The sequence below is a fragment of the Zalophus californianus genome, chromosome 4, assembly GCF_009762305.2.
Source record: "Zalophus californianus isolate mZalCal1 chromosome 4, mZalCal1.pri.v2, whole genome shotgun sequence".
NCBI classification, from domain to species: domain Eukaryota; kingdom Metazoa; phylum Chordata; class Mammalia; order Carnivora; family Otariidae; genus Zalophus; species Zalophus californianus.
The window spans coordinates 83,348,339-83,373,916 of NC_045598.1; the positions used below are offsets into that span (position 1 = coordinate 83,348,339).

General features: G+C 38.4%; 1 protein-coding gene across 4 annotated transcripts in view; it reads right to left on the minus strand.

Moving 5' to 3' along the window:
• Window positions 1-25,578, minus strand: part of PLPPR5 (phospholipid phosphatase related 5) — a 119,605-nt gene that overhangs the window by 27,268 nt on the left and 66,759 nt on the right. For 2 of the 4 annotated variants that reach the window (XM_027577540.2, XM_027577520.2), the window contains 2 exons: window positions 12,245-12,421; window positions 3,480-3,614 (listed from right to left, as the gene is read on the minus strand). In XM_027577540.2, the coding sequence (XP_027433341.1) occupies window positions 3,480-3,614; window positions 12,245-12,421 (312 nt within the window). The remainder of the gene's footprint in view (window positions 1-3,479; window positions 3,615-12,244; window positions 12,422-25,578) is intronic. The other 2 variants (XM_027577531.2, XM_027577549.2) reach the window with 2 other exon arrangements.

Genomic DNA, 25,578 nt, shown 5'->3' on the forward strand with positions numbered 1-25,578 from the left:
CTGTAGCTTACAGTTTATCAAACATGTACTTTGAACATAGGAGGTTATGTAAGTACATAGCTTCCAAAAGAAACCCTTTGCCTTCTTCACACAAAACTGGCCAGCCAAAAATGATAGCTTGGCCTAATACATCACAGTGCTCAAACTACTGGCGAGGTCTGCAGACCAAACTTTCATACTGGACTCCCTTTTCCTCCTCTGAGGGCAGTTTCAAGAACCTATTGCCACTCTCCAACTATCAATTACTAAGATCAAATACTGGGAAGAATTTTGTATTCACTTGTTTCCCATCGCGAACTATGATGAAAAGCAATACATTTACTCCAAATACTCTGTATCACAAAAGATAGAGAAAGCCACTGTGGGCTTCCCTTAAGTGATGGTGTTCCTCCCTTTTTGGCTGATGAGCACAAATACATGTCCTCTCAGCAACAGAGCTCCACAAGGAAGCCTGAGATACGTCCCCAGTAGCTCGATTCATGATCTTCCTGTGGTCTGTGTGACGCAGGAGCAGATCCTGCATTGTGCAGACAGCGTTCTGCCTGGAAACAGGATAAAAAGAGTAGGGAGCAAAGTTGGAACTCAGCAAGGTGTGTGCCAATGCCCTTCGGGGGGCAAAAGGGAGAACTGAGTCAGATTCAAATCACCTAAATCACCTTTATTCCCTAACTATCAAAGTAAAAACAGAGCACATGAATTTGTCATAAACAAAACAATTAATGAAAGAAGTTAATACACACTGATGTCTTGAAATCTACAGATTTTAATAGAATATATTTGTTTTCATATTTTAAAACTCTCTGTAAATAAAAATAAATTTGCTTAAGTTCAACAACAGAAATTTATGATCATTTTATATATAAAAGGATACAATGATATATAAGGATATTTGGCAATGCTAGGAGGCTACTAAAGAACCTTTACACAAATAAATATGTTAAAAAACAGAAGACAGTGATTATTGTTCAAGTTAACTTCAGAGGTATATAAAATGAAGACTAATTATTAACCTGACCATTGTCTTCAAAATATGTCTAATATCTCTTCCTAAATTCTGTTGCTTTCTATATTCATTTCTTGAGTTATAAAAGATATAATTTTTACATATTATTCAGTTTTAAACAAAACCCATGTATCTGGAAATACCACATTGTATAACTTTGCTGCTTATTAATGATGTGGACTTTTGCAAATTGCTTAACACTTGGGAATTTAGTTTTCTTAACTGTACAATGGAGACACTTACTGTAATCGGGCATCAGCTAAGCCACTGTGGGAAAGAGATGAAAACAATCCAATGGTTCAGAGAGGAAAGAAGTTTCTTTCTTTTTCAGAACCATCTAGAGTGTGTCTGTGGACTGCTCCCTGAGCTCATCTAGGAACTTAGGCCGTCAAAGTGGATCGGTCATCTTAAAAAGTTAAAGATTACTTCCAGTCATACCTTTTCCACTTGATGAAAAGGGTGAGGAGGGACAGAGACAAGAGTCCTCAAGCGATGAACCAGAGGTTGCACTGACCACTTCTACTTACATCCCGTTGGTCTAAACTTAGCTGCATGGTCACGCCCACCTGCAGTGGTGGATGGGAGATACAGACTATGGCTAGGCAGTGGTGGATGTAGCTAAAATTGGATTGGGGAATTCAGTTACTAAAAGGAAGAATCGGGGAAGGGATACTGTGGACTATTAGCAGCATTTGCCACTATGATGACACCCAGCTTTAAAAACTGTTGTAAGGAATGAAGTTAGACTTTCAGAGCATAGAAGTGTATCTGTGGAATTTACATAAGCAATCTGCATAGTACTTGACACATACCGAATGATTACTAAAAGGTAGCTATTACTATTGTTGTGATGATGATGGTCTAGTACCTCTATCCTCACAGTGATGCTTGAATTCCCTCCACACTATCATGGATAAGTGATAGTTTAACTATTCTTGAATCCTTATAATAAAAGGAATTTTTTTTAAAAAAAGGAAATTTCATTTTTCCTAAGGAAGACATCCTATTTTGAGAAAGTTTTTCCTTCTTTCTAGACATTATTTGTCTTCTTAACACTTTCATTTCTGTCATCTTAACTGTCACCTCTGAGGCGCTGGCAGAACAAGTCGCATCCCTCTGCCATACAATAGTCCTTCAGACACGTATGGAACGTTATTGCTTCCTCCATGAGTTTTCTTTCTTCTCTATCATTTTTTATTTCTTCAACAGTCTTTCATAATCCATGACTTTGAGTCCATTCACTGTCCTGGACACATTCATTCACGCATTTAACAAATATTTGAGTACCGACTACTCTATTTTATTGATGCCCTCCTCAAAACTATGTCAATAAGGGCAGTTTATGGTGTTCCAAGCTAGTATGAGCAGAGCAAACCATCAATCCCCTCATTCAGGATATTATTTCCGTTAAGTGGAACTTAAGATCATATAACTCTTGGCAGCTGTAACATGCTGTTGACACATGCCAAATGGTAACCTACTATACCCTCTGAGGCTTTTTTGTTTGTGTAGTTACCCTAGATGTACCCTACCCTACATGAACTTCTTTTTAAATCCAAATCCAAAACATTTGCTTTATTTCTAGTGGTTAACTGTATCTAATCTCTCAAGAACTTTTATTTTTTCAACCAATGTATTAATTATCCCTCACTGATTCATACCATCTAAGCCCCTGATTAGCATGTAATTGATCTCTTCATCTAACATATCTATCAAAGTGGGGGTATGGACAGGACTGATGAGAAGCCTTTCATAACCCTCTGGATAATCACTGAACCAATTACAAATGTACATAATTGCATCATCTTTTAAGTAATATTACCCTCCCTAGTTCACCAGATAAGTCTAGAGAAAAAGTCTCAAGAAAAGTTTTGTTAAATACCTGGATATTGGTTCATTGCCATGCCCAATGAAGCCTGGACCTGCCATTCAAAGTGCTACCTGGTCCGGCTCCATTCTGCCCAACCTGACCCTCAGGACCTCCCTGATTAGGAGAGCATGATTGGTGTTTTCTTGCTGCCAGATCTTTATATAATGAGATTCAACAAAATTTATTGAGCCATATTATGTCCTAGGCATTATCCTAAGTCTTATCTAACATAAACAGAGGATGGGAAAAGTGGAATGCATTTTATGAAAAAAATTCATGTATTCTCAAATGAGGCTACCTTATCATTTCACCCATGCATGAGACCCATCATTGCACAGTGTTCCTTATCTCAAAGTTATGGCAAAGTACAGAACATATTCCATACATAAATACTAAGCTTTTAGCATGAGGTATTCAAAGAATTATTTTCAATGTGATATGCATTTTTCTAAGATGAAGCTATCAGTGACTAAATTCTTGCTAAATACCACATTAGATTCTAAATTTGCTTCAGTAAATCAAACATGACTGTGCAAGAACTCTCAGAAATGATTATTAATTTGCTCTAGATAACAATCACATTTGAGAATTTAAATTATGAATCACCTGTACAGATGTTACCTTTTCCAAAGGACTTTCTACTCGAGGAATGCTGATCATTGGCATCTGTGCCAGATTATCCATGTGTATATGTTCATTTTCTGGTTGTCTTCCTTTGAAATTATTTACCACACACACAACCTAAAATTTCAGGAAAAAAATGCAGTTGAAGCAAAGCCACACTCCCTGTGACTATGACCTTTAAAGCAGCTTACTAAATCTAATCATAGAAATAAAGTATTAAAATTACTTAAGTATTACATATATAGCTTTACATCCAGGTTTATCTAGTATAAATTTTATTCCAGTGTAAATGTGTTCAAGAAAATGTATCAAATAATGTGTAGCTCAGTTAATAATGACAATTTCATTATTCTAAAATTTTCATTAAATTAGGTTATAGTCAATGCTCAAATCAATCCATAAATAACATCATAGCCTTATAAAAATTCATTGCAAGCTAACCTTTCCCTAATGCAGCTAACCTACAACTTAATTTAAATGCTAATTATTTCTCATTGCTTCAAGATCATTACATTCGTAATAAACCTTCTACAATTGGCACTTTCTAATTTAGTAGCATCCCTTTAATTAACCTAGTTTATTGTTTATTATTGTATCCCATGTATACTTGGCATTTCAACAATAGCTTACTGAGGCTACCAGTGAAATAGAAGACATTTTACATAAAGGAAATTGACCCTTGTTTCAATTGATTATATCCCATAGGTGACAGCATTTGAACTAAGCCAGAGGTTCTCATACTTCAGGTTACATAAAAATAAAGGCCCACCATTGTTAAAAATGCACGTTCCTAAGCCCTCCCCTGAAGATTCTGATTTTGTAGATGAAGGATGGGGCCTAGGAGTTGCCACTTTTTGGAAATACATTCCAGAAGCTTCTGATGCAGGTGAATCATACTTTAAGAAATAGTGAATTAAACAACACAGGAAAATTACTTGCTATTGTTTGCTTATATTAAGCAGTGGATAAGATATTCTTGAGCCTTCTTTTTCTGGGTTTATAGCCTATTACCAAGCTAAAATACAGAACTTCCTTGCAGTTGTAACCTAACATTCATTTTTTAAAAGAATAAATGTTTAATATGTAATTACACATTTACATTGTAGATTTTCACAAATGCTCCTTTGGAAAGCCTTTTCTTTAGTAGAGCTCATTACTGAATATTTTCAAGGGCCAATTAGATCTTGGTTATTCTCCAGTTTTTAAATAAAATTTATAAATCTACAAAATAATAACACATACTATGAGACTTTATCTTAGAGAAAATATTTCCCTAGCTGTAGAATACTTATTATCCTTCCATTTCCATGAATAATTACAGGTCAGAAGCACAGATCAAAGCCTGATAGTTTGATCCATCAACTTTATCATTGCCATCAAGATCTTTAATGTAAGGGATGGCTTAGAGATGGGTATTTGATAAACCTAGTATCAAATGATGACCCTACAAAAGACTAATAGTGATTGCCCTATAGAAAGGGTCAGTAAATTTTGTCTGTAAGGGGCAAATAGTACATTTTTTTGGCTTTGCTGGTACATAATATCTGCAGCAGCTATTCAACTCTGATATTTTGGTGTGAAAACAGCCATAGACGATTCGTAAATGAATGGGCATGTCAGTGTTCCAATGTAACTTAAAAAAAAAATAAATAAATAGCAGGCCAAATTTCACCTAATGGCTATAGTTTGCTAACTGACCACTGCTTGGAGTACAAAGGATATAATCAAGAATTTTAGCCAATAAAAACATAACAATCAAGAAGCTTCCACAATCACTTCATGAAATATACACACATATTTCCCTTTTCATTAATAGAAATAAACTAATGAAAGATTAGGCAGATAAAAAAATTGCTACAAATTCTTATGAAGTAAAATTTTTTGAAATGAAATAACTTCCATCTCATGGAAGTCATGAGATGGAGAAGAGTTCATCTAGAGTTAATGTGGGCTTTTGAAATTAGTATAATTGCTTTTATATTATTTAGGTTTGGTAAACTCTTTGAAAGGTTGTATCAGTTATTTCTTCGCCTTAATTGAGGGTTAGGACAACACTACTGAAGCAGCTGAGAATTCATATGCGAACTATTTAAACACCTAACAGATAGTAGATATTCATTAAATAGTATCTATTAACATAATGATTATTCTTCATTACTGTTATTATTTAAATTATAAGGGAGGACATGCCAAATCTTCTTTAGAACCATATTCAAATATTTAACATGTCTTGCCTGCTAACATTTATAAGTATGGAACTGATTTCCTATTAGAAAAATGCTCATGGTGGGGGCTGGGTGACTCAGTCGGTTAAGTGTTCAACTCTTGATTTCAGCTCAGGTCATGATCTCAGGGTCGTGGGATTGAGCCCCGCGTGGAAGTCCCTCTCCCTCTGTTCCTCTCCTGGCTCTGTCTCTCTCTCTCTCAATCTCTCTCTGTCAAATTAATAAATAAAATCTTTAAAAAATAAGAAAGAAAAATGCTCATAGGTAAAAGCAAGAGGCTTGGTTTTTGATTCCAAGTCTGTATGTTCTTGGACAGTCCTCTGGGTCTGAGTTTTCTCAATTTGTAAGGGAAGAGGTTGCAATATTTTACCAAGTTAGTCCATTCCTTTGGTTGTCAAAGGTAGGAAAAATTCAACAAATGTTCAAAGTGAAACCTAAGATCTACCTATCTCCTGACCCCACTATAAAGCTTGATATTTTTCTGGATCTTCTCAGGAAACAACCCCCACATGCCCTCTCCCCTAATTGCGTAAGGCTGAAAACTTGGATTCATCCTTTATACCTCCTGTACACAACCAGTCAATTTGCTCAATTTTCCTTCCTAAAAATTTTGATTTCTTATATCTGTTTTCTTCGCTCTCCACCACCAACTCCAAAGACTAAGCAATCACCACCACTTGCCTGGATTCCTGTGTAGCTTTCTAAAGTCTCCCTAAATCCAATCTTGGCTCCCTCCAATCCATTTCTATAGTGACATAAGAATGATCTTTCCAAAGTGCAAATTGGATCATGTCAGGCTTCTTCAAACTATTGTGACTGGGTTCCCCATTTCTCTTATAGTATAAACCTTGCCCACCTTTGCAGCCTTCTTTCTTTGTCCTTCCCTTTCGCTGCCTTTTGTTTGGAATACTCAACTCCACATTCTTTGGGCACCATATCCTACTCAGCCGTGGTATCTCATCTCAATATCACTTCTTCACTGGCTTTCTCTGACCTCAGGCTGGTTTTGTTTGTTTGATCAAGTCAATCCCTGATGCTTTTCATCAAAGCACCGATTTCTAGTGAAATCATACATCTGTCAGCGTAATACGTAATACTTCAGTTGATGTGAATCTCTTCCTAAGAGAGCTTCCTTGTAAGCTCTACAAAAGCAGAGATGCTGTTTCTTTTCTTTTTTTTTTTCTTTTTTGCTCACCATTGTATTCCCAGTGCCACAGTGAATGAATCAACTAATGAATGAACCAAGGCCAAGAATTCTCAAGTTTTCTGATGTTCCTATATAATTTAAAGCGACATTCCTCTGAAACATTCTATTTTCACATTAATGGCTTCCATGTGTATAATTCTACCCTGTCCTACAAAAATGACACTAATAAGTCACCATTACACATATATTTCTGTGTTCTTTTGCCAGTGGTGATAATAAATTAATTTGATCTATTTGTGGTCATTTTCCCTCTTCATCTGTAGCAAGTAAAACCTCTGTATTGCTTGGGGGTAAGTGCATAGCTCAGGGGGTCAAACAGGACCGGGCTTTAATGCCAGGCTCTCTGATTTACTCACTGTGAGCCTGGGCAAACAACTCCATATAACTAGACCTGCTCTTTTTTTCCCTGCAAAACGTGAACAATAATAACTACATCTCACCGTGCTGTTGTGAGGATTAATTGAGTTACTGTAGTAAAGACCACACAAATAACTCTTATTGTTATTATCATATTACATACGATAACATGACAGGTTCTTGCTGTGCCTCAGGAAACTGGAACTACTTGACTTGACCCTGGGCATCTTTTCTGGAAGCACTTTGAAGCATACATTTGTTAAGCATATATTTGTTAAATACTATTGACCAATCTACAACTATTGTTCAGCTACTATTTGTTTTGCATTTTCTTAAGCATGGGGATTCTGTTCTCTAACTTTATTTATTTTTATTTATTTATTTGACAGAGAGAGAGAAACGGAGTGCAAGCAGGCAGAGCGAGAGGGAGAAGCAGGCTCCCCGCCGAGCAGGGAGCCCGACGCGGGGCTCGATCCCAGGACCCCGGGACCATGCCCTGAGCCGAAGGCAGACGCTTGACGACTGAGCCACCCAGGAGCCCCTGTTCTCTGACTTTAAAAGAAAGTGCACAGGGGGTGAGCGTGATAAGCAGGATAGGATATTAATCCTCATTAGAATATAATACGGCCAGACTTTGAGGGCAGTGGAAATTCAGGAAAAATGAGAGAACGAGGTAGTCAGGGACACCTTTCGGGCAAATTGGGACTTGTCTGGGAAAAATCTCGAGTGCAAAAAGGATCTCAATAGTCATCAAAGGTGAGGACCATGATCTCCAACTCCTTCTCTGCACCACACACTGAACTGTACTTAATACATATGGGATTTCACTTAACCCTTGAAAGAGCTCTGGGAAGAAATAAACCCAGTTCCCCATTCATTCATTCATCCCTCAAGTATTTCCTGAGAACCCCCTAACTACCAGACCCTGTACTGAGTACTGAGAATTCACGGTAAAGAAAACAAATGCCTTCTCCATGCACAGCTTACATCCTAGTGGGTTTGAGCAAAAACAGAAACAAAAATATTGTATGTGGCATATTAAAGTTGAAACATGCTACGGAGAAAAGTGAATAAGGAATGAGGAAAGGATTCCTTGGGGGGAGGGAAAGCCATTTTAAATACAGGTCAGGGAGGTCTCATTAGGGTTAGAAAAAATGAGGAGACAAGTGACCTGTTCAAGGTCACACGCACAGCATGTGGCAAAAGCAAGATTCAAACCTAGGTGCATGTGGCTCCCAGACCCCTGTTTTGCTCTCTAAAATATACAGAGGAATGGACATTCTCACTGGGGCAAACATAAAGGCCGGACAGAATCTGTCTGTGGGGGTAAGGAAACTGAGTGGAGGATTCCCCTGCAAGGAGGGAAAATAAACTTGGCTGGAAAGAGGGCAGCTAGATTACGGACAATCCCAGAAGCCCAGCGGACGTATCTGGGTTTAATGCAGCAGGAATGAGGTTTGTTTTGTTTTGCTTTGTCTTGTTATTAGCAACGGATTATGTTCTAAAGAAAAGAGAAGCAGAATGGGAGGTATTTGGAGGAGAGTCTGAAGTGAGGAGGCAGTTAGGAATCCAGAGATAGAAGAAAGGGAAAAGCACTAATCTCAAAAATTGAGTACAATCCCACAGTATACATTTTGGTCAGAATGGCCAAGAAATGAAATGTGGAGGAGACATTTTGTAGTGGAAATAAACTGGGACCAGATGAATCACCGGGTGTGGGGGATGAACGAGAAGAATGAGTCAAAGACAGACGCTAGACATTGGGTCTGGGTGACTGGGGGATGTGGATGCCTTTAACTGAGACATAGAGTCTTGGAGTAGGTTAGTGCTCATTTTATTCTGGAACCATTTCAGAGTTCTGCACACACTGCAAGATAATTGGAGACACCCCAGGATATTGCAAGCCAGAGCTGGAGTCGCTGCTCAGAATAAATGTTCTACTTGCCCAAATGAGAAGCCCGGGAACCATCACGGATTGCTCTTCTTCTTCGCCTCCGTCATCCCCAGTGTGCCATCAAGCTCCAAGTCTTCCATCTCCATAGACCTCCCAGATAGCCTCCCTTCTCTCTGTGCTCACAGAGGTCTGATTTGGGCCATCTGATTTCCCTGGTTCTGCACAACTTGCCTCCTCTATCCTCATCTGGAGTTTTACTTTCCAACAAACCTACTTTCAAAGCATGGATTGTATCATTGAGTAAAAGGGGCTGAAAGGAAGCAAACTATCATTTATGGAACTGACTTCAGTCATTCATGTGTCCCTTCGTTGAACATACACTATTTAATTCAAACTTTTAAGTCTTTATAAGCTTTAAGGAGGCTGTTATTGGCCTCATTTAATGAGGAAGAACCTGAGGCTCGGAAAGGTCCATTGGTAATGGCACAAATGAGGAAAACTGCATAATGGCACAGAGTAAATAAGGAAGCTGAGATTCAACCAGCTTTAACTCACTTGAACTCTGACTGTGGCTCTCAAGTCACCTCCATTACAAAGAGAAAAAGCCCAGATTGTTGTAACCTACAAGGCCATTCAGGATAACTACCCCTGTGTTCTTCAATTTTCCACTCTTGTCACTCATGCTGGATGACTGGTGCCATTCCATGATGCCACTGCCCCTCATGTGCATGCTGTGCCCAGGCCCACAATAGACTAAGGGCTCCATAAATGCTTGTTTTATGAAGCATTTTATATTGCCTCTGCGCACTGTGCTCTTTGCCTCTCATTCCTTATGCCCCTCCTTAGACCTCCCTGCTTTACAAACCTTGCAAGTTAATGTATCCCCTCCCCTTTCTGACCGTCCTTAATCCCAACAGAGATCTCCTGAGTATATGAACCGATATCATTACCTTTAACCTTCTATAAAACTCTTGGTGTCTATCTTGTGATCTATTTAAGTAGACTGTATCTTTTTCATGTATTTAATCCCCAGCACCAAGCACAGTGCCTGGATTTTAACAGGAGCTCGGTAAATGTTTCTGTTATGAAGGAAGAGTGGAAGGGAATAATAGTTAAGGAAATAACCTATTATTGTCTGACCCCTGAACCAGACTGTAACTCCCACAGGAGACAGATCATGTTTATCTGAGCCTCCTTGCATCCCCAGTGCTTGGCACAGTGCCTGGCACCTGTAGGCACTCATACTCAGAAACGGTTGTGTATGAATGCACAAATGTTTGTTTAGTGATTACAGTTAAAGCATTATCTTCACGTGACCTTTTCATAAGGTCATTTTCCAGGTGTGTGGGAATGTCTGAAGAACCATTGTGGAAGGTTCTGAATATGTGCAATCAGAGGGGCTTGAGCCCAAGGGGGATCCACAGTCCAACTCATTCACCACCTGGTTCTCAGATGAAGAAGTGACTGGGAAGAGATTAGTGTTCTAGATTCGGTCTTGCAGGGGGTCAGGATGTTTATTGGAAGTGAAGGGAAGTTGGCAATGGCCACAGGAAAATAAGTAGGAAGACTGATGAGATAGATGCCAAGTGAAGAGGTTCTGGACCCATGGTGCCAAAACACTGTTACATCTGACACTAGTGCTTTGAAATTTTCACTTTTGGTAGTTCTTTTCTTAGGGTTTATGTAAGGTGTTTGCCTTGTTTTGTTTTAAATGTTTCAATCTGCTTCACATGTGGTGAGTGAAAGAAACGAAAAGGCTCTGGCCCAAGCCTGGGCCCCAGTTTTCCTGGGGCCATACAATATCTCTGGGAGAGAGATGGGGGTGGGCCTAGGCTCCCAGTCACCTGGGGAATCAGAGGGAGTGACATCAGGAAGAAAAGCAGTACAGGGCATGGGGCAGGAATGCGGTCATACTCACCACTCTACCACAGGAGGTTCTACAGAACATTGCCTATTTAAAATGCCCGGCACACAAATTTTTAGCTGGAAAGGTTCATACAAGTTTTTGCTTACTGGTTATGAACTAGGGAAAGGAGCTGAGGAAAGGAAGTTAAGCATGAGAAGCAATTTAAATGTAATCAAAATGGAAATAAAGTGTTTCTTCCTATTATAACGTGTCCTGCAAAAGTATGTTTTGATTTATAGTCTACACATTTTCCATCTGGGTTAAATGTTATAGACTAAAGCTTATAATGGATTGATTATTTCTAAAGCCAGACTAAAATATATTTTCCAACAACCAAACCTTGTAGTAACATTCCAAGGAGATTTTATAAAAGGAATAGAGATGGCATACTTACTTCATTAGAAATCACTACATATGCTCTTCACCTCTTGGCAAAATCTGACTTGAGGTGGTATTGTCTTGGAAACCATCCATGGATTTTTAGTTACTGAAGGGAACTAATTCATCTCTCAAATGAGGTTTACCTGTTAGCCAGCGCTGTGACATGGCAGTTCATGGAGGATACTATGCTGAGGCCCTGGGGTACTTTGGGATGCTCTAGATACTCTGGGATGAAAAGTGACCTGAGGAAATTTTTAAAATATCCAAGCAACCTAGTCTTTTTTTTTTTTTAAGATTTTATTTATTTATTTGACAGAGAGAGACACAGTGAGAGAGGGAACACAAGCAGAGGGAGTGGGAGAGGGAGAAGCAGGCTTCCCGCTGAGCAGGGAGCCTGATGTGGGGCTCGATCCCAGGAGCCTGGGATCATGACCTGAGCCGAAGGCAGAGGCTTAACGACTGAGCCACCCAGGTGCCCCCCAAGCAACCTAGTCTTAAAAACTATCCAGGGAGGACTGAGTGTTCTAGCCCTATTCCATTTTATCTGAAAATATTTTGTTCACCTTTGAGTGTAGAATTTATGTATTTTTCATCCCCAAATTTGACTTTAGGCAGAATAAATGAGGAAGGAGGAAGAAATGAATGACCTAAAGTATACATATTATCATTTGATACACCACATTTAGAGAAACCTGGTGATTCACACTTGTATTTTCTTGCAGGTGATTATAGAAGTTAATTAAAAATGTAGTGAAATCCAAATAAATTTGTACTTACCAGAAATACTGCTATAGATATTCCAACCAGAAAACCTGCTATCACATCTGACCAATGATTTCGGTATTCCGCTACTCTGTTGAGTCCGGTAAGAAAGGCCAAACACATTAAGCCCAAACATAAAACAGGCTTAGCAAGTCTTGTTCCTTTGGCTTTGATTGTGTTGGTAATGTACATCTGAAACATTAAATGAAAAATACAACTTTTCATGAAGGTATTTTCTTAATATATGTCCGATATATTTGTATATATGTACACATACATATTTATAGACATATCTATGCCTACAGGGTTCAAATAATTAACTGTAGTTATGAATTTTTTGAAGAAATTTTCTTAGAAGTAGAATTTAAGAATGGTGATTATTTAATTTTACTTACCTGATATTTACTAATGGCCAATTCTTAGGTAATATGAATCATCTAGAAACACTGAACACTGACATTCCAAGTGATGTTTTTAACTTTTAATGTACCTATTAAACTATTAATATTTAGCTATTAAGGTACCTATTGTTTTATCTGAATTGACATCTTAGATCACTATTGTTAGAAGGGGCAAACTGATGAAGGGGTGTTTTTAATGCTTACATTTTTGTATGCCATATTGGGAGGACGCATAACTGATAGGTCAGAACTTGTGACTGTAGTTATAAAAAATAAAATAAAGTTGATTTTCACTGAATAGACTACTTTGAAGAAAGAATTTGATATTCAGTGCAGTGACAAGGTTTGCTTTTATGTTGTTTCAGAAATTGTGAAATTCCTTTGTTTTAATTAAATTTTATCAGCCAGAATTAGGACAACAAAAAAACTGAATTACAATCAGGGGAAATGTCTCCTTAAAACAAACAAAACAATGAATAGACACCTACATTTTTGGTGTCTTCACATATGCTAATGAAGAACATATAGTGCCAACCGATTTCACTAAATGAAATGTCCTCACACTGTAAGCCACCAAGCTCAAGAATAATTTGGTCTTTCTTCCACTCTGATATATTCTATTGCTCAGTTGCTGATAATTTCAACCTGTGTTACTACATAAACAAAGCTGTTGACTGCAATGGGATGTGTCAGTTAATATTTTAAGTCATTAGTAAAATAATTATAAAGGAGGTGGCTTTGACAGTCCAATACGTTTTTATGGTATTAATGTCAGTGGGTATCTAACACTGATGACATACTCAGAAAAAATACTTAGAAATGCATTTAATCACTTGCCTATTGTCCTGCACTGAATAAAAAAAAAATACATTTGCTTGAGAGATTAAACCAAAAATCAGCACTTAAATTTTTCCTTCACAGCAGCCATTTCAGAGTGCTATGAAATTCAGTAATTATCTTCCTTTTTCTTTTTCTGGGCAAAGTTTGCAGCCTTGTTAGCTGCCAGAAGAGGCTGCATGAATATTTAAACAGCCCATGTGATACAAAGCTTCTATCTAGCCAAGTTCTAGCCCTTTGCCATCTCTCTCAGGTCTCAACATTCTAGGGGGGAAAAAAGCTGAATTGTTTCATCTTGGGCCTGTGACCTTCGGAGCCGGGTCGGGTATTGTAAGCCTGGGCGTGGAAGAGCCGAATAATTTCAGTGACGAAGGATAAGTAGACATGAAGGGGAAACAAGAAGAGAGGAGAGAGAGAAAATGATGTTTCTGCCATTCTGAGAGAAGGTGTTAAAGAGCTCCACCCACAAGAATAACAAGGCAGGGATAGCACACCACTTCAGGTTGCCAGGGATGCATCTACTGGAGTAATTCTTTATTTGACTAGTGCCTATGAATAGGAAGTGAAATTTGGGCTGCTTGTGAGATTTTCTTTAACACAGCTATAAGGTCGATTAATTCTTTCTGGTTTTTGCATTTCTTCACATCTGTCAGAACTCTAAACATACCCTGTCCTTATTAAGATAAAATAAATGTGGAATGATGAATGAAGAGTATTAATATTGCTAATATTCATTATAGCTATGATTTAATGAGTGATCGCTGTTCAAGGCAATGTTCTAAGTATCTTACGTTAATTATCTTATTAAATTCTCAAAATAGCCATATAAGTCAGATCTCATCATTACCTTCATTTTACAGATGAAAAAACTGAATCAAGGTAAAGCTTATTATGAAGAAAACATAATTTGGGGCTCTTGGGGGTGGCACTGTTGAGAATGGAGAGATGTAAATGAGAAGTAAAGCACTTCAATCTCTCTTTCTTCTTTCTTCACTGATTTCTTGCATGGAGGAGATGGCCAATAGACATAAGCTGAGTATCAGCGAATGCAAGAGAGTTGAAATCAAAGAGAGGAGAAAGAAGGCTGCTGTAATATCATAGGGTAAAGCCACATCTATACTCTTCTACTAGGGAGAAATAAGAAGCAATGCATGTATGGTCTGTGTGGAAAATCTCCCACAGAATCTGTCTGGTTTTGGAAAGCATTTGTCTTCCCCTTCATCCTCAAAGGCCATCTCAGATACTTGTCCAAGTTGTGTAGGCTTAGAGTTATCTATAAGTTTGGGTGATGACTCTGAAGTTTCTTTTGAATGTTTGCTCCAATTGCCCTAACGACTCAAACATAGGTTATATGGAGTCCAAAGATACAGTCTGGCTACAGTGCAAAATCATGAAAAAGCTTCTGTATGAGGAATAGCCTGGGATTTGGCTCTTCCTCCACCAGATTCCCACTTAGTGTCCAGACCCAGAAAGGAAGAATATTTAATTTTAAGGGTTATGGAAAAAGGGTGACATTTGTTCAAATACATTCAACTTTAAGGGGGATCATAGCTGTGCCTTATAATATATTTTTCTGGAGCATACTCAGTTGGCATGGATGTCACAAAAGAAAAATTAGAGAGTTCTCACTTATACTCGACAACTCTTTGGTACTTTATGAATATAAGTGCCTTTTAACCAATATAATTGTGTTATTCTTACAGAAAGTCTATTATTCCTAATTTGCAGAAGAGGAAATTATGGCACAAGAATCTATTAAGCAAGTTGGATACAGTACAGAAATTGATTATTTATGCTCTCTTAGTTTTTAATTCACTTAGGAAACCATCTAGGTTAACCAGATGTCAAAATGTAGCTAAAACAAAACAAACAGAAGAGTGTATGATTTGAGCAAGATGATACCCACTCAGTCCTCAAGGATCAGTGGATGCTCACTACCTTACAGAACCCGCTCATCATTTAACCATTATTAGCAGTTCTTGTTCATCCACTCCATGAGTATTTATCAGCACAAAGATGCAGAAACCAAAACTGATCATCTGCTGTCCGCTAACAGCCTGATATATATTCTTCTACACTTTTCTCCTCGCTTATACAAATACATACAACAACTGACACACATATAAAGGGGTTTTGCTTACTTGTTTGCTTTTACTAAAATGTAATCACAATGCCCATGTTATTCAGAAACGTGAATTGACTCACCTGTGATAATAAACATCCATCTGTTGGGTAAGTTGAGAAAGCACTGTATGATTTTAAAATACTATTATATAAGTAAGTAAAAACAAAAACAGAGATTTGTGTTTGTTAAGCACTTACTTACATGCCTGAAACTGTTTCTTCAAGAGGAGACATCTAAGGTGAGATCCAGAAAGATGAGGATGAGCATTCCCAGCAAAGAAGTGTGGGGGAATGACTGTTAAATTTGGTCAAATGCTTTTCCTGCAGCTACTGAGATGATTATATTGTTTTTTGCCTTTGCCACACACATTGGCATATGTATTTGTTTACTTGCTATTGTCTTTCTCCTCCTTGTCTATCTCATATTGCCTGGAGCAATACCTGGTACAGGGTAGGCACCTATGATAGGAAGAATATAGCTCCCCAAAGATGCCCATACACTAATCCTATGAAACAGAAGAAGGGAGCCACAAGCCAAGGAATTCAGACAGACCTTAGAAGCTGGGAAAATCAAAGAATGAATTTTCCCCCAGAACTTCCAGAAGGGATGCAACTGGGCTGAATCCTTGATTTTATCCCAGTGAGACCCATGCTGGATTTCAGAACAGCAGAACTGCAAGGTAATAAACTTGGGTTATTTTAAGTCACCAAGTTTGTGGTAATCTATCATGGTGTCAAAAGAAAACTACTACCTTCAGTCAATATCAGCTCAGTATGTGAATAATGGAACGTACTGGGATTTGTAAAACTGATCCTAAGGAGGAGATAACTGTGGCCTAGTGATTAGCTCATCCACTTTGCGACCAGTAAGATCTGGTTTAATCCCTAGCTCTGCCACTCACATAGACAAGTTATCCAATCTGTTTAAGCCTCGGTCTCCTTATGTATAAAATGGTAAAGGATCATGACAGCATCACCGCACAGTACTGGAAGGACTAAAGACATAATATAGGGAAAGTTCTCAGCACAGAGCTTGGCCCACAGTGAGTGCCCGGTAACTGCAGGGGTTAAGTCAGGACCAGGCTGAAGAACACAGAAGCCCAGGACCTACTGTGCTGAGTGATCGTGAAGATGGCACCTGGTGCGCTGGGATCATTTTGTGTATGAGGCTGAGCATGTGGAGAACTTGGTTCCTTCTCTTGTTTTTATGCTTCTTTCACCTTCTCCTTATGCCATTCTGCAGTTTTTGTTTTCTTTCTTCTAAGTTCTCTGTCTAAAGACAGACACTAATTATTTGTTTGCAGGTAGTTGCCACCTACTCTCATCCTTGGTTTCTTCTTTTCTACAGACTAACTGACCTCTATTCCACCCATCAGTATGGAAATAACTCAGTGGCCAGATCCCTCAGCAAGATGACATTCTAGTGCTTCTGACATACTCTAGTTGTCCTTCCAAAATGTAGAGTCCGAAATGAAGCACCCCCAGGCCACATATCCTCTGACGAGCTCAGAGTATAACTAACTTTTCTGGATTGCACCCTATGGTCTTACTCATGGATCTGTATTTTGTAATTAGGTTAGGACTGGATTATCTTTAAACTCATTTCCAGGTTTTGACTGTTTTGATTAATACAGTCTAAAAAAGTAATAGTTTTTTGGGGTTTTGTTTTTCAATAACTACATAGCACTACTGGTCAGAGTGTTTGTGATTTCCTCTCATGGACTGATGCCCTAGCAAGTTTCCCTATTTTGGACTGCTGGGATTACTCAAAAAAAAAATCAAACTCCTTAATTGTTTTCAAAATAATATTTCACCCTGTCAAGACCATTTTGAACTTTTATGATGACATCTATCATCTTAGTTCTTTCTCTGAGCTTCTCGTTAGCTCCATACAGCATCAAAGATAGAGCTTCATGGCACTCCACTAAAGATTTATTTGCAAGTTGGTAAGGGCACATTGAACACCATCTCTTAGGTTCATTTATTAAGCCAGCTACACAGTGTCTTGAAAGTCTTACTGTTGTATCCTTACTTATTATCTACATTCATAGGTTTGCCAAACAGCAATGTAAAGGTGTCTGATAGGGTGTGTAACAGAAGGGTGATGGGAGTTAATACAATAGAGGAAAGACCATAGACTCTGTACCAGACAGATTTGTGTTCACATAATTCAGGCCTTTTGGGGCTGTGAGGGGGGAGTGCGGTATATATTGAAGTCATAAATTTTATATACTGCAATCTAGATTGTATAAAGCACACAGCTACTTTATTTTCCATAACTCATCTAAACTCCATCATAAGCATCCATCCAAGACTGAACAGGAGAGGATTAGGGGAGGGAGGAATGTTTAATAAACTGTCAATTGTTCTCAGTTTCACTCTTCCCTTTCTGGCAAAATGGCATTGGGGTCCTCTTGGAGGTCTGCCCAAGAGGGGAGGCAACCTCAAAGCAGCCACAGAGCTGTCTTACAGAATGACCTCTTCATTTCTGCTGGCTTCCACAGCCCTGTGCTCTCCCACTTGGTCTCCACTGGGTGCTCCACTGACAATCACTGCTAATGTCCTTGTGAACCCATGCTGACTTGTTCCATCTAGGCTCACATCATATCAAATTCCTCTGAATCTCCAGCATGTCTTCCTTCCAGCCCCAGGCAGGCTGCCTATCCTCTCTGGCTCTGCTGCAGGGTCCCCTGGTTGCCACCACACCCATCTTGTCTGCTGCTTGCCTTACCTGCTCTCGGGGTGCCCTGAGGTTGAATTCTTCCAGTTTCAAGCCAGAAATGAGATAAAGCCCATCTACTTTCTGCTTTCGCTTCAACTTCTCTGGAGTTTCTATTACCTGGTGACTAATTTCCTTCTCAGAGTTTCTAACCTCAGGGTGCTCACTCATACGATCACATCTGCCATTCTGCTCTTTGCTCTCCTCCAATCTTCCCACTTCCTAGGCCCAGAAATGCACCTTCTCTTCCCCTAGGTTGACGGTACCACTTCTTACCTTATATCCTGTGTTCTCTCTATTACTGGCTCATGATACTCAGATCTTCAAATTTTGCTTTTGGTATGTAAAGGTAGTTTTAGGATTTAGAAATTCCTGTTCTTTTTTGACAAAAAGAGATTTGATTATTAAAACTAAATAGTGTCTTCCATTGTATATATATACCACATCTTTATCCATTCATCTCCTGGAGTGGTGGGGGGTGGGAGGGATGGGGTGGCTGAGTGATGGACACTGGGGAGGGTGTGTGCTATGGTGAGCGCTGTGAATTGTGTAAGACTGATGAATGACAGACCTGTACCCCTGAAACAAATAATACATTATATGTTAATAAAAAATTAAAAAAAAAACTAAATAGTGTCTTCTTTTTTGATTGATACTGGCTCATCTCTTTCCTATCCCCCTCACCCTTGACTGAGGTATAAATTGCAAATAAAAAATGTATATACTTAATGTATACAACTTGATATTTTTATATATGTATACACTGTTAAGTAATCACCACAATCAAACTAATTAATATAACCATTACCTCACAGAGTCACTATTTTGTGTGTATGTGTGTGGTGAGACCATTTAGGATCTACCTACTCTCTTAACAAATTTTAAGTATACAATACAGTATTGTTGACTATAGTCACATTGCTGAACATTAAATCTCTGTGTGGTACATATACTACATATACAATGGAATACTAGTCTGCCTAAAAAAAGAAAAGAGGAAATGTTACTATTTTTGACAACATGGATGAACCTGAAGGACATTATGCTAAGTGAAATATCCAGGCACAGAAAGACAAATACTGCATGATCTCTCCATGTGGAATCTAAAATAGTCAAACTCACAGAAGCAGAGAATAGAGTGGTGGTTGCCAGGAACTGGGGAAAAGGGAGATGGGGAGACGTCAGCCCTTCTCTTATGGCCCATCCTTCTCTAAGGCAAATGAATAATAGATGAGAAATCCTAGAGCTATGATGTCCAATGGTAGCCACTAGTTAGTGTAGCAATTGAACATTTGAAATGCAGTTAGTGGAACCAAAGGATTCAATTTTTTAGTTAACTTTAGTTAATTTAAATTTCAAAACTAGTACTTGATTTGATTATTAGAAACATTTTAAATATGTTCGGAACAAATTGGGTTTGTGCATCTAGTTTTCACACTGTAAATTTTATGAAATCTAAATACAGATAAAGTATTTCAGATGAAAATTTAGTTCCAGACTGAAATGTAATGCAAGTGTCAAATAAACATACACTGGATTTCAAAAACTTTGCCAAGAAAGGAATGCAAAATATCTCATTAATAATTTTTATGTTGGGGGGCGCCTGGGTGGCTCAGTCAAGTGTCTACCTTCGGCTCAGGTCATGATCCCAGGGTCCAGGGATCGAGCCCCGCATTGGGTTCCCTGCTCCGCAGGAAGTCTGCTTCTCTCTCTCCCATGCCCCCTGCTTGTGTTCCCTCTCTCGCTGTGTCTCTCTCTGTCAAATAAATAAATAAAAATCTTTAAAATAAAAAAAAGAGTTTTATGTTGGTACATGTTGAATTGGTAATATTTTGGATATACTCAGTCATATAAAATATATTTTAAAATTAATCTCACTTTTTTTAAGCTTTTTTAATGTGACTACTAAAAAATTAAAAATCACATACATGGTTCATTTTATGTTTCTATTAGATAATCTAAATAATCTATTCGATAATGCTGACCTAAATAAGAGCATCATGATATAAGGGGAATGAAAAATGTATCAGTTAATTGTAAAAAAAGATTGTATGCATTTCACCATTTATCGCTATTTTGTTATTTAATTATTATATTTGTTCGAGTTGGGCACTGAACCTAAAACCATTTTTTAGGGTACCTGGGCTTTATCAGACAATAGTTATCTATATCTTTTTATCTATATTTATCTTTTACATCTATTCATATATTACAGTTTAAATAACACATAATATGATAAAGTGATATTTTGGAATTATTTTGAATTTTCAGAGTCAGTCTATTTTTTTCAGGTTCTAATTATCATAACATCTACTTTTTAATGTTTGACTTCATCAAAGTTAATCATTTGTTTTATATTTTACTGACACCCTTTAGGTGCTTGGGAGATTCCATTTTAGTTAGTGTAAACCAGGAGGAAAAGCTCAAATTATGAGTTTAATATTCTGGGTTAAAATGTCAATCCACTTTTGATTAGTTCTGTGACTTTAGCCAAATTCCTTAACTTCTCTGAGTCTTAATTTTATATCATTTATAAAATGAAAATGACAATAATAGTTTGTGGGATTTGGCACAAGAAATTACATAAGGAATGCAAATTTGGCACCAGGAAGATTTTTGTTTATTTTGTGACTGGAATCCACCTAAAGGATTAAAAAGAGATTATTTAGATTAAAACTATATATTTGCTGGGAGAACTAATAAAAATCAATCGCATAGCGTGTGGGCATGAGGATAAAGGTCCTTAAACATATTGTAGTTGAAAAATGAAGAGTAGTCATCCATTTCCTTACAATAGACTTAGTGGGTACCTAACAAAAGATTACATAATCATGAACACAGAATTTATCATGTAGTTGATGTCCTTGAATGGGCAACAGTAGGGAGTCACAAATGTGATGTGAGTAACAACACCCTCAGTGTTCAGGACCAGCTGGTACGTGCAGTTAAGATCCGAATATGCTCAGTGACTCAGCTGCCCCCAGCACAATGGCCAATTGATGGTTTGGTTGTAAATAACAGCTCCTTCATCACTGACACATTTACCTTATCCCTGAAGTGCAGCCGTGGCTAATTTAACATGGAGCCCATTTCTCTCCAGTATGACCCCCTGATAAATACATTGTAAGCGTGGCACTTCATCTATCAGCTAGAAAAATAAAAACACTTTTACTTGACATTTTCTCTGTCTAAAATCAAGAACCACACATAGTCCCCATTTAACATTCGTTTTCCATACACCAGATAAAAAGTAAGATAATATTTAGATAAAGATAGGCTGCTGTCTTATTTCTGATTGCGATACAAGGAAAAGAAAGCTCTGCACCGACTGAGGAGTTACATGCAAGCCAAAGGTATTTGATTCCTATGATTTTAAGAACTCTGTCATTTCTAAGATTTAAAGTTTGCTGACTAGAAGTAAGGAACTAAAATTAATATGTAAAAGATGGATCTGGAGATCTTTAAATACTACACAAACATGCATTTGACTGCTAGATGAATTTAGGAATCAGTTTTAGTTTAACTTAAAAGCAAATGAAGAAAATACAACACACGAAGCTATTAAAATACACAAGTTAAATGTTAGGGACAAGAAATCAGTGGTAAAATGGTGAATCTCAAATATCTCATCTCATATATCCATGCCGAATCCTCATAACTGTTTGAATTTGTAGATAAATCTTAGTATTCACATTTTCTCTCAGACTTTCTTCAGTTCAGGAAAGAAACTATAATTAATGAGTGTGTGATTATTCGTAGACATGATCTCTGTAGGATGTGCACTATATATCTCCATATAACATATAGAAGCAGAAAAATTTTAAATAAGAACTGGATTCACATCTTGAGATATTGGTCTTAAATTATACAATAACAGGAAAAAACTCACAGCTTAAAACAATAAGTGTCCTATCACAATGAGGAAGAGAAATGTGCACACATACACAGAGTCTTGTAGTAGTCACTGTGGCCATATGTGAATAGATGTGCAACCAGCAGCAAAGTATTTTATCAATTTTACAGTAATTTCAATAAACATCATAAATATCATAAATATTAACCACGGCTTGACATTTTGAGGTACTGAACAGTGTGCCCATAGGATATCACTGACCTCATTCTTAACACTCATCTGTGGCTAAATCACAGGGGTGGGGAGATTTCCTGGTTGGTCACCCAGGGGTCTCAGGAGGTACCTTCTCCTCCCCCCCCTTCAGTGTCGGAGATTTTCCTCCCCCACTCCCTCAATTTTCATTTAACTAAAAGCTGCCTAGATTCACCCCCATTGTAACCTAACCCAGTTTTCAGCTTTCACCTCACTACCCCTCAAGACACAGAAGGAAAGTGGAAAGCATGAACTCCCGTGTCTGGCCACTCTTCTCCCTCACCCCAAGACATTCTGGGTTTGGGGCAACCAAGTGGTTAGATGTCAATAGATCCCTCTCACGGGGGCCTGCCCTGCATCTCAAATCGCATTCTCAGCCTTGTTCCCAGTTGTTGCGGGAATGATCTCTTTCTCATTTTGCTACCCAGCATTTGGTTTCATAATAAGTACTGGGAAAAGACATCATTTTTGTATTGAAACAATATATTTTTTTTCTCCTTTGCTAGCTCATGAGGGACAGAAATACCCTTTCTTCTTTGTCACTTCAGTGGCTGGCATGACTCACTCTCAATAGCTAGTTAATCATAATGCAAGTTAAAATTTACCGAATGCTTACCGTGCATCAAAGACTGTGCCAAGTGCTGTACATGTAATTATGTAACCCAAATAATCCCACAGCATTGGGCACAGGAGAGGTAAGTAAGACATAGAAAGGTTAAGTAACTTGTCCATGGACTTAAGGCTACTAGTGATGAAGCAGGGATCCAAACTCGAGCAGCTTAACTCTGAAGTCCGTGCTCTGACTACAGTGAGGCTGGATGAATAGAGAGGTCTCTGCCTCAGTCTGTGGGGGGCGGGTGGGGCTTGTGGAGTTCTTAGAACAGAGGTGAGAGAGCCTGCAAAGGAGACAGCGGAGGACCTGAAAATAACTCAAGTGTCAGACAGCAGGCTCTGTGGGTGGGGGTGGGGGTGAGCCCTGGGAGGGACCTGCAGAGAGGGGAGTGGCAGAAAATTAAGATAAAGAGGTTAACAGGGTCCAGGTTACCAAAGGATTTGTGGGTCAAGTGAGGGAGTTTAGATTTTTAGTAGAAGGAAAATAAGGAGCCCTTACAGGGACAGGAGGAAATGACAGAAGCAGATTCGAGTTTTAAAGTGTTACTTTGGCTGAAGTGGTTCCAGGTGTTGGATCATCATGTCCTGAACTGCAGTTATGAACAGATTAGATAAATATTTAGGAAGTTGAATTGGTAAGATTTGGGTGGATGAGTTTGAACTGAGTGGAGATTGGTGGGGGTGGAAAGTAAGGTGAGTAAGGAGCAAAGTGTAACTAGTCCCAAGCCTCAACAGCTGATAGAAACGTTTCTAATGAGGAAATCTAGATACCCACCTGGAGGGATAGTGATGTTCACATATACACCAAGAATCAAAATGCTTTACCTGTTTTCTCATGGAAACATTATACTCCATGGTAGTCCTACAGCACTACTATATGGTAGGTACCTTAATGAGTTAAATACACTTCTCAAGGCTGACCTAGGTACCAAAACTCCACGTATGACATGGCTGCCAACATGCACATTAGCACAGAGGCTGGGAACATAAGAAGAGTTGGGAATATAGGAGGAACTGAATGAATGAATGAATGAATGAAAATACTGCTTTTGAACCTAGACTTGTGTCTATATTACACCGATAACATCTAACTAGAAAAAAATATATACAAATTCCACAAATATTATTCCATAAATAATCTCTGTGACTTTTTTTGCCTTATGTGTTACTTTAGCTATTTTTTGAAGCGTGTAGTAGTTTTTATATTTCAGAAATAATGTCTAAGAAGCTATTTTCCAGAATTCTATTGGTTTTCTAAAAAATTAATGGCTCTGGTAAAAGAATCTATTTTCTCTTCCATCTTCACCTTGCAGGAAGCATCTGCATTTGGTGGCCATAGTGAGGGGGTCATGCCTCAGGTGGACTCAGAGCATCCAACTTCTAGTCCTAACCCTCCAGTTGATTGGGGATCTGACATTAGTAAGTGACCTACCCTCTCTGAGCCTTAGTTTCATCATAGGTCAAATGTGAAAAGTAGCGATGCAATCCTTCATATGAACCACTGGGTTGTGAAGTATTCCAGAATTCAGAATATTTTCAGATTTTAGAAAGTTAAAAGTGATGCATGTACTTCTCATTACAGGACACCCTCAGTGGGGTCAGATGCCACACCCCACAGTGAAACACACTCACATTTCTACATTTAAATATATGGATATTCACAGGAAGGAGAACAAATAAGACTATAAGTCGCTTCACATTAATTCACCAAATTAATTCAGGGAAGATCAGTTTTGCCATTAAAAAGGTTCAAGCCTGATCACCAGTTCCAATGAGGGGGCCGAGGGGAGCAAGCAGGGGGATTCTCCCACACCAATAATAAGAATTCTCCAGACACTAAGTATCCTAGAATTCAACTCAATTATGACACTATCTATCCAGAGATAGCACCAGATTCTACAGGTTAAGACTGCCTCTCTCCACCACTTTAGGACAGGAACTGCAAGCTTTCCAAAAGTCACCTTATTAACATAACAAAGACACATTTATCACTCTTGCCCCAAGAAATTCCAAGGGTTTTCAGAAGTGTGGGTCAGGAACTGTGGATGAAGACCAAATATCTATGTGCTATAAATCACAAAATCACAGCTACCCAAAAAACACACAAAATTAAAAATAACCTTGCTTTTACAATTTTGTTTTTGTTTTTGTTTTGGAGATTTCAGAACTGATGATAAAGGACTGTGAAATTGGGGCGCTTGGGTGGCTTAGTCGGTTAAATGTCCAACTCTTGATTTTGGCTCAGGTCATGACCTCAGGGTCATAGGATGGAGCCCCATGTGGGGCTCTGCACTCAACGTGGAGTCTGCTTGAGATTCTCTCTCTCCCTCTGACCTCTCCCCCAAGTGTGCACATGCTCTCTCAAATAAATAAATAAATCTTAAAAAAAGAAAAAGGACTGTGAAATTGTGAGGTATCTTGAAGACCAGAATCAGATGCATAATGATACATACAACTACTGACCAAGGCAGAGATGAGAAAATGAGCTTCACACAGCCAAAGCCAGTGCTCCAACTTTTTGGTAATTCCAACTACAGCAGTGGAAAGGCTG